The 10,065-nt window shown below is 43.9% G+C and overlaps 1 protein-coding gene across 1 annotated transcript in view; it reads right to left on the bottom strand.

Annotated features, from left to right (window-relative positions):
* Nucleotides 1-870: 870 nt before the first annotated feature.
* The window catches only part of YWHAE (tyrosine 3-monooxygenase/tryptophan 5-monooxygenase activation protein epsilon), a 21,068-nt gene continuing 11,873 nt past the window's right edge, over nt 871-10,065 (bottom strand). The window contains exons 5-6 of the mRNA XM_032753865.2: nt 9,236-9,372; nt 871-1,082 (exon numbers count right to left, since the gene is read on the bottom strand). Of these exons, the coding sequence (XP_032609756.1) occupies nt 1,030-1,082; nt 9,236-9,372 (190 nt within the window). The 3' untranslated portion in view covers nt 871-1,029. The remainder of the gene's footprint in view (nt 1,083-9,235; nt 9,373-10,065) is intronic.

Raw genomic sequence — 10,065 nt, 5'->3', positions numbered from 1 at the left:
AACAAATTATTTATGGAAGAAAAAAGGAATATTTCACATTCAGGCAAACATAATACTGTCAGTGTGTTTGGACTAGAGATTTTATTTTAGAAGTATAAAGGATGGAGGCGTGATGATGTTTGGCATTTTTAATTTAGGTTTGTTTTATTTAAGTTTAATGTTAATTCCATGCTGTGTTTCAGTAAGAACAATACAGATTCTGTATCTGTGGCTCCAGTCAGATATCCAGTAGTACAAATTAGCTTCAAGTTACACATACTGAACAAAAGAGGTTGAGCGAGCGAAGGAGGGGAGGAGTGAGGGGAAGGAGGTAGGGGGAGGGGGAAGGAGAAGAAACAAAGAATTGAACAGGCATGCAGGCTTTTCCATACCACCTTCAACGCTAACCTGCTTCAGTGGGAGAGTAAAGTAGGCAAGAATGAGCAGCCACGGATTGTTGAACTGTTACCAGCACCATGATTTTCAGCAACATTTCAGGAGAGTTTGAAACATTTTTTACGGCGAAACCATTACAACAAAGTCCCTCCCCAAACAACCTTTAACCATCTCAAGCTAACACCCAATTACTTTCAAACACTGGTATAAAATACAGTTTAAACAATTAGAAAAATGAAAACTGATACCACTTATGCCTCTATAGTGTGATTAACCTCTCTCTTAGATGCTTGCATCACCTATAAGTCTAATGGCTTTCAAATGTCATTTCCATTGCTAATGGTGATCTTACCACATCTGGCACGGAGACAACACAGTAATGCTGAAAAAGCCTCTATGCAGTCCTGTTAGTGTCTTAAAGAACCTAAAAGCTGGGACCAGCAAAATCCACAGAAATTCACTCTTGCCTTTAATAACTTTTGAAAACTGTTTAAAAAAAAAAAAAAAAAAAAAAACCAACAGGGCAGGAACCTAAATTCTGAGACCAAATGTAAAAGTCAGATTTGGTGGTTCTCAGTGACAATGGGGAGTTTCCAAGGGGTGGGATGGGGAGGAGGGGGTGGTCAGAGATGGTTTCTCTTGTTGGCTTATGTCTCACTGATTTTCATCTTCCACGTCCTGCAGCACTTCTTTATTCTGCTCTTCACCTGTTAAAAAAAGAAAAAAAGTTAATTATTTCGTATTGACTACATTAGGCTATGGCAGCCACAAACAAAGGTGTCATTCCAAGCATAAAGACTCTTCTATTTGTTACAACTGGTATTAAACACAGGCAAAGGACTTCTATCATCCTTGACACCTGAGATGCCTAAGCCAAGAAGGGATTATGGTCCTGAAAGTATTTATTGGTCGACAGAATGAAAAAAACTGATGCGCAGTACAACTCAATGTTTTTATGCTAAATAAGCTCTTAAAGTATACAGCCAAGGAAACCATCTTACTAAAATGACGTTCAAGCTTTCACATAAATCTTGGGTCAAAATACTCTTTCTCAATAACCTCACCTCTTCAAGAATCAAGAGTATTTTGCAAACTTTTTGTAAAATCTAATTTACCCACAAGCTAATTATCAGAAATGCTTCAAAAAGTTAACTGAGCAATAAACTGTTCCCAAGAAGTTCTATAGTATTTTATTGTGGGGTTCTGCTGTTATAAATATTTCACCTTTTGTATCTTGGCCAGATACACCAAACTATAATCAGATTTTACTTCAGAGTGAAACACAGCATGCTCAAAGTAAATCAGACCACTGAGGTTATTAAAGAATGGCATTTGGACCACTTCACTCATGCTATTTGTCTTTTGCCTTTAAAGAGGGTGATTACCCTAAGGAGTTTCAACTGCACTATGACATGCAATAGAAAGCCAGCCTATTGGTTGGAGGGTCATCTACCTATTAGTATGCATTAAACAAGTCAGCCAAAATAAAGAAGCATGCAGGCTTTTCCCTTAAAAATGATGTAACAGGTAAGTTACATTCGCTTGTACTTTAAAAAAACCACTTACAATTACTACAGTTAACTAGTTTGAATCAAAATAAATGAAAAATCAACCCAAGAATCATAAATGTTCAAATGACCATCCATTCATAATGCTTGTTAAATTATTTAATTAGGATGGACAAGTAACACCAAACTGAAGCATTTACACTGAGTACAGCTTTGAAACAGCCTAAAAGATCTCAAAATGATAAATGTCACAGCATTAAGGTTTCAGTGAAGATAGTCTTAAAATCTCTTCTGTGATGGAAATGCTTGACATTGATGTGTGACTTCAAAAAAACCACTTACAGCCTCAGCAACACAGTGAAGACCTGTCTCCATAAAAAATAAAAATAAGGCCAGGCGCGGTGGCTCACACCTGTAATCCCAGCACTTTGGGAGGCTGAGGCGGGCAGATCACGAGGTCAGAAGATCAAGACCATTCTGGCTAACACGGTGAAACCCCGCCTCTACTAAAAAAAAAAAAAAAAAAAATTAGCTGGGCGTGGTGGCAGGCGCCTGTAGTCCCAGCTACTCGGGAGGCAGGAGAATGGCGTGAACCCAGGAGGCGGAGCTTTCAGCGAGCCAAGATTGCGCCACTGCACTCCAGCCTGGGCGACAATCGAGATTCCGTCTCAAAAAAAAAAAAAAAAAAACTATGTACGCTGGGCATGAGGCCACATGTCTCTAGTCCCAGCTACTTGGGGGGCTGAGGTGGGGGAGTTCTATTTCTGCAGTGAGCTTTGAATGCCACTGCACTCCAGGCTGGGTGACAAAGCAAGACCCTGTCTTTAAAAAGTTTTAAAAACTGGCCAGGCGTGGTGGCTCATGCCAGTAATCTCAGCACTTTGGGACGCCGAGGCAGGTGGATCACCTGAGGTTGAGAGATCGAGACCAACGTGACCAACATGGAGAAACCCTGTCTCTACTAAAAATACAAAATTAGCCAGGCGTGGTGGCGCATGCCTGTAATCCCAGCTACTCAGGAGGCTGAAGCAGGAGAATGGCTTGAACCCAGGAGGCAGAGGTTGCAGTGAGCCAAGATGGTGCCACTGCACTCCAGCCTAGGCAACAAGAGCAAAACTCCGTCTCAAAAAAATGTATAAAATTTAAAAACTACTTAAGATACATAAAGATCCTTAATTCATAATACAGAAAAAAAACCATGCAAAGACAAAAAAAAAATTGCTTAGGGATGAAAGAACTGATGGGCACCCAACTGTTCTCCAAAGGACAATAATATATTCAAACGCAGGAAACATGATAGGAACATTCACTCTCACTAACAGCAAATCACTGCCAAAATATCATTAACACACAACACTAGAACGCAACTCGCTTGTAAGCAACCATGAGATGTGCCAGAAGTTCCAAGTAACTTTGGCATAAAAATGTCACTGTCATATACATCACATCCAACCACAGTAGGCAGGAGGAGCAGGCCGGAAAAGGCTTAGGTCAGCGCCCTGGAAGGTGGAACAGGCAAGAGTCTGTAAGCAACGGGACGATCATACGCAGGCATGATTAGTGAAGAACCAAAACTGAACGCGGAATTCACTGTGCCATGAACATGACTTACAAAGTAGAGTTTTTAGGAAAGGAAGAGTTGGGTTTTCCTTTAGGAATCTATATTGCAAGGAAAAAGGGAGGGAGAACAATCATATGAAAGCAACATTACAAGAAAAATAAAACAACAGAGCAGGACAAAGGAAAACATCAATGATACCGGAGCCAGACTTTGGTCTTTTTATTTCGTATAAACTTCACTCTAAGAAACAATCTGTCTACTCCTCCACCCTTCTACTTTGAGAAGGAAGTAATATCCTCTTGAAAGGCATACAGATATTAGGGGAAAAAGGATTCCTTGGGTATGTTTCTTTGCCCGGTGTATCTACATTTTGGAGAGAGAGGAACAGGCAGGGAGAACACGTATTTCCTATCTATGGATTCATATATGAAACAATCCTCTTACCACAGGGTAAAGGGACTAAAATCACTTGAGAAAAAGCAATGATCCCTCCTCCTTTAAAGAAATTATGTTCCAACATGCTGGGACAGACATTAACATATTCTGAAGTTAAAAGACATAAAGACCCTGTCTCTTTAAAAAAACAAAAAAATCTAATCAAACTAAATGCATCCTAATAAACCGCCAATTTCATGACGATTCTCCTATATTCACCACAGAACCCAAGTCACAAAAGCAGTATTTTATTTTGTGAGATGAAGTTTTATGTTGCCCAAGCTGGTCAAAACTCCTGGGCTCAAGTGATCCTTCTGCCTCACCTTGCTGAACAGCTGAGATTACAGGCAGGCACCACTGCAGTTTCAAAACCAATTTATTAAAAAATGTAGGCCGGGCACGGTGGCTCACGCCTGTAATCCTAGCATTTTGGGAGGCCGAGGCGGGCGGATCACGAGGTCAGCAGATCGAGACCATCCTGGCTAACACAGTGAAACTCCGCCTCTATTAAATATACAAAAAATTTAGCCGGGCGTGGTGGTGGGTGCCTGTAGTCCCAGCTACCAGGGAGGCTGAGGCAGGAGAATGACATGAACCCGGGAGGCGGAGCTTGCAGTGAGCCAAGATAGCACCACTGCACTCCAGCCTTGGCAACAAAGCAGACTCTGTCTTGGGGGGGGAAAAAAAATGTAATACTAGGCCAGGTGCGGTGGCTCGGGCCTGTAACCCCAGCACTTTGGGAGGCCCAGGAAGGTGGATCACGAGGTTAGGAGATTAAGACCATCCGGGCTAACATGGGGAAACCCTGTCTCTACTGAAAATACAAATTATTGCGAGGCGTGGTGGTGGGCACCTGTAGTCCCAGCAACTCAGAGAGGCTGAGGCAGAAGAATCACTTGAACCTGGGAGGCGGAGGTTGCAGTGAGCAGAGACTGCGCCACTATACTCCACCCTGGGCAACAGAGTGATACTCCATCTCAAGAACTCTTTTTGACAAATTCAACTTCTCAAACTGATGAACAATTTCTTTGTACCCACAACTATTGTATTCAGAGTTTGCTAGTTGTACCAGAATGTCAACAGACCACCTGAATTTTTCACTGTTGAACTATTTCATGACTGGAAACATTATATAAATAAAAGTATTTCACCTAATAAAAATTAAGTAAAAATTAATCTGCTTAACCAAATTTAATCAACTGATTTACAGACTCAATAAGGTATTGAACGCAAATGAATTTCACAAATTATTATTATTTTTTTGAGACGGAGTCTTGCTCTGTCTCCCAGGTTGGAGTGCAGTGGCGCAATCTCTACTGACTGCAAGCTCCTCCTCTGGGTTCACCCCATTCTCCTGCCTCAACCTCCCGAGTAAATGGGACTACAGACGCCCACCACCACCACGCCTGCCTAATTTGTTTTGTATTTTTAGTAGAGAAGGGGTTTCACTGTGTTAGCCAGAATGGTCTCGATCTTCTGACCTCGTGATCCACCCGCCTCAGCCTCCCAAAGTGCTAGGATTACAGGCGTAAGCAACTGCGCCCAGCCGAATTTCACTAGATTTTAAAAAACTGCAAAGGTATTACCTTGTATTTTTTTTTGGACGAAGTTTCTCTCGTTGCCCAGGCTGGAGTGCAAAGGTGCGATCTCAGTTGATCTCAACCTCCAACTCCCAGGTTCAAGCGATTCTCCTGCCTCAGCCTCCCCAGTAGCTAGGATTACAGACATGTGACAAGACGCCTGGCTAATTTTGTATTTTTGGTAGAGATGGGGTTTCTCCACGTTGGTCAGGCTGGTCTCGAACTCCTGACCTCAGGTGATCCGCCCACCTCGGCCTCTCAAAGTGCTGGGATTACAGGTGTGAGCCACTGCGCAAGGCCGTATTACCCTATTTTAAGATGATCCATTTCCTAAAACTGTACTCGACAACCAAGAATAAGGATTATCTTTAGTTCTGTATGTAGACTCACAGGTAGTCTACTTTGATTTTATTTTATTTTATTTTTTTTTTTTGAGACGGAGTCTCGCTCTGTCGCCCAGGCTGGAGTGCAGTGGCGCAATCTCGGCTCACTGCAAGCTCCGCCTCCCGGGTTCACGCCATTCTCCTGCCTCAGCCTCTCCGAGTAGCTGGGACTACAGGCGCCCGCCACCACACCCGGCTAATTTTTTGTATTTTTTTAGTAGAGACGGGGTGTCACCATGGTCTCGATCTCCTGACCTCGTGATCCGCCTGCCTCGGCCTCCCAAAGTGCTGGGATTACAAGTGTGAGCCACCGCGCCCGGCCTACTTTGATTAATCAACTCTTGGTTATCAGTGATAACGAGCTACAGAAGTAATCCAGACTTGGTTATGAGTTGGCATCAAATGTGTTTTTTTGTTTTGTTTTTTTTCTTTGAGACGGAGTTTTGTTCCTATTGCCCAGGCTGGAGTGCAATGGAGCAATCTTGGCTCACTGCAACCTCTACCTCCCGGGTTCAAGTGATTCTCCTGTCTCAGCCTCCCGAGTAGCCGGGATTACAGGTGCCCGACACCACGCCTGGCTAATTTTTGTTGTTTTTAGTAGAGACAGCATTTCTCCATGTTGGTCAGGCTGGTCTCGAACTCCCGACCTCAGGTGATCCGTCCACTTCGGCCTCCCAAACTGCTGGCATTACAGGCATGAGCCAGTGTGCCCGGCATGTTTTTATTAAAATAATAATAATTTCTAGAAAATGGCCAGGCGCAGTGGCTCATGCCTGTAATCCAAGGACTTTGGGAGGCCGAGGCAGGTAGACCACGAGGTCAGGAGTTCGAGACCAGCCTGGCCAACATGGTGAAACCCTGTCTCTACTAAACAAAACAAAAACTAGCTGGGCATGGTGGCGCATGCCTGTAATCCCAGCTACTCAGGAGGCTGAGGCAGGAGAATCCCTTGAACCCAGGAGGCGAAGGTTGCAGTGAGCCAAGATCGCACCATTGCATTCTGACCTGGGCGACAGGGAGAGACTCCGTCTCACAAAACAAAACATCAGCCAGGCGCAGTGGCTCATACCTGTAATCCCAGCGCTATGGGAGGCCGAGATAGGTAGATCACGAGGTCAGGAGTTCGAGACCAGCCTGGCCAACACAGTGGAACCCCCGTCTCTATTAAAAATACAAAAGTGGTGGCAGACACCTGTAGTCCCAGCTACTAGGGAGGATGAGGCAGGAGAATCACTTGAACCCAGGAGGCGTACGCTGCAGTGACTGAGATAGCGCCACTGCACTCCAGCCTGGGCAACAAGAGCAAAACTCCATCTCAAAAAAATAAAAATAAAAAATAAAAAATAAAACACACACACACACACACAAAACTTTCAACTCAGGTCACTTTCATTACTTATTACTTTTACTCTCAAAAACATGTCCCCAGAGGTGAGACGTATATCATTTCCTGAAGTCAATCCCGCTCCCGAAACTATCCGCATGCTTTCCATCAACAGACAGAGAGATACTAGTATCTGAGCTGGGGATGACTGTTAGGAGTCCACAGCTGTTTGGCCATTCTTCTTCATAGTTGTCGTTAAAACTTTTTTTTTTCCCTTAAGAGATGGCATCTCGTTCAGTCATCCAGGTTAGAATGCAGTGGCGCAATCGAAGCTCACTGTAACCTCAAGATCCCCCAACCTCAGCCGTCTGAGAAGCATGTGTTGTCACACCTGGCTGTTTTTGTTTGTTTGTTTTTGAGACAAAGTCTTGTTCTATGAAGCCTCGCTCTGTCACCCAGGCTAGAGTGCACTGGCGTGATCTCAGCTCACTGCAACCTCCACCTCCTGGGTTCAAGCAATTCTCCTGCCTCAGCCTCGCAATCAGCTGGGATTACAGGCACATACCACTACACCCGGCTTTTTTCTTTTTTTTATATTTAAAGACAGGGTCTTACTATGTTGCCCAGGCTGGTCTTGAACTCCTAGGCTCAAGCATCTTCCCACCTTGGCCTCCCAAACTGCTGGTTTTACAGGCACAAGCCACTGCAACCGGCGTAGGATAGATTTTCAAGCTGGAAGCCACTTGTTCAGAGTTGGTAAATTGTTTCTGAGTCCCAAGGGCTGGGAGTAGCTGCCTGAAATGCTGCACTGGGAAGTGTTCTGAGGCTCCATCTGGCACTGTTGCAAGTGTGTAAGTCAGTCCTACGTATGTGAATATCTCATGCCAATCCTGATCTAGTCAAATCCTAAACATATCATAGAGCTAGTAAGTGTTAAAAGCTGAGTCACCTAATTCTCAGTTTAGTACCATAACCCAAGTCACAAATCTGATTTGATCCTTCCAGAGAAAAGACACATACATGCCCACTTTCAGAAGCATTTTCAAAAAGTATAACACTTCCAAAGACAATACAGCAGGTCCGTTACCCCAACAGAAACTACAGATAGCCTCAAGCAATGCGACATACGTTTTACATTTCAGCTTAAGAAACATTCTTTTTTTTTTTTTTAGATAGAGTCTCCCTCTGTAGCCCAGGCTGGAGTGCAACGGCATATCTCAGCTCACTGCAACCTCCGCCTCCTGGGTTTAGGCAATTCTCCGGCCTCAGCCTCCTGAGTAGCTGGGACTACAGGAGCCGGCCACCACGCCCGACTAATGTTTTGTATATTTAGTAGGGACGGGGTTTCCTCGTGTTAGCCAGGATGGTCTCGATCTCCTGACCTCGTGATCCACCTTCCACAGCCTCCCAAAGTGCTGGGATTACAGGCATCAGCCACCACGCCCAGCACAGCCTAAGAAACATTCTTTTTTTTTGAGACAGAGTCTCGCTCTGTCGCCCAGGCTGGAGTGCACTGGCACAATCTCGGCTCACTGCAAGCTCCGCCTCCCGGGTTCACACCATTCTCCTGCCTCAGCCTCTCCGAGTAGCTAGGACTACAGGCGCCCGCCACCACACCCGGCTAATTTTTTTGTATTTTTAGTAGAGACAGGGTTCAATTTCTCTACAGAATCCCAGAGGGAAATGGGAAACTAGTTCCCTTTCAGATAAAATATTTCAACAAAGAGAAAAACTTCATAAATACCTACTGATACCATCTGGATTTAAATACAGTTAACTTCAGCCCCCTAAAATTGAATGTGAACGAAGATAAAATAAACTGCTTGCTCTCCACTTTTCCTGCCTCAACCTTTGAAACAGTGTAAAGGAAGAGCTAAACTAAGTCCCCCAAAATGGAACTCGGTACTGTAGCACCATTTCCTATAAAGGCAGCAATTAAAATTTCATACAGGGCAGGTAGTGAGTCTAAATCGTAGCTTGATGTAACGATAAGCCAAGGAATGTCTAAAGACAGTAAAAACAAATCCTGCAACTGAAAGAGGTGCCTGTTTCACTGAGTGTTTGCTTACCATCACCCTGCATGTCTGAAGTCCATAGTGTCAGATTATCACGTAACAACTGCATGATAAGTGTAGAGTCCTTATAGCTTTCTTCACTCAGCGTATCCAGTTCTGCAATTGCATCATCAAAAGCTGCTTTTGCCAACCTAAAGGTATTTAAATAGAAGTATTGTAAAAATTAAGTCCAAAATCAGAATTAGAAATGACATGTTAGACATCAATCTTTTCTTCAGTTATTCCAGTGTGTAATAGTGACAAATGATAACACAAAGAAAAAGCAAATACAACAAAAATTAACTTAAAGGTATGTGGAGCACTACTTCTTACTATGCTTTAAGCCTGCTACTGATATGCTACAATATATATATTGACTAATAAAATACACAGAACAAATTCCATCCTAAACCATCACCAAAAAATATACCTCCAAGTTCTAGTCAATAGTTCACTTATTTCATAAAGTTCTTTTTTTTTTTTTTAAGACGGAGTCTCACTCTGTTGCCCAGGCTGGAGTGCAGTGGCACGATCTAGGCTCACTTTAAGCTCTGCCTCCCAGGTTCATGCCATTCTCCTGCCTCAGCCTCCCGAATAGCTGGGACTACAGGCGCCCACCACGACACTCGGCTAATTTTTTGTATTTTTAGTAGAGACGGGGTTTCACTGTGTTAGCCAGGATGGTCTCGACCTCCTGACCTCGTGATCCACCAGTCTCAGACTCCCAAAGTGCTGGGATTACAGGCGTGAGCCATCGCGCCCAGCCAAGCTTTTTTTTTTGTCTTAAGAGATTCATAGGCCGGGCGCGGTGGCTCACGCTTGTAATCCCAGCACTTTGGGAGGCC

This window comes from Hylobates moloch, unplaced genomic scaffold (genome assembly GCF_009828535.3).
Source record: "Hylobates moloch isolate HMO894 unplaced genomic scaffold, HMol_V3 SCAFFOLD_19, whole genome shotgun sequence".
Taxonomy (NCBI): domain Eukaryota; kingdom Metazoa; phylum Chordata; class Mammalia; order Primates; family Hylobatidae; genus Hylobates; species Hylobates moloch.
Note: the sequence above shows the minus strand (reverse complement) of the source record. Positions and strands in the feature narration are given on the sequence as shown.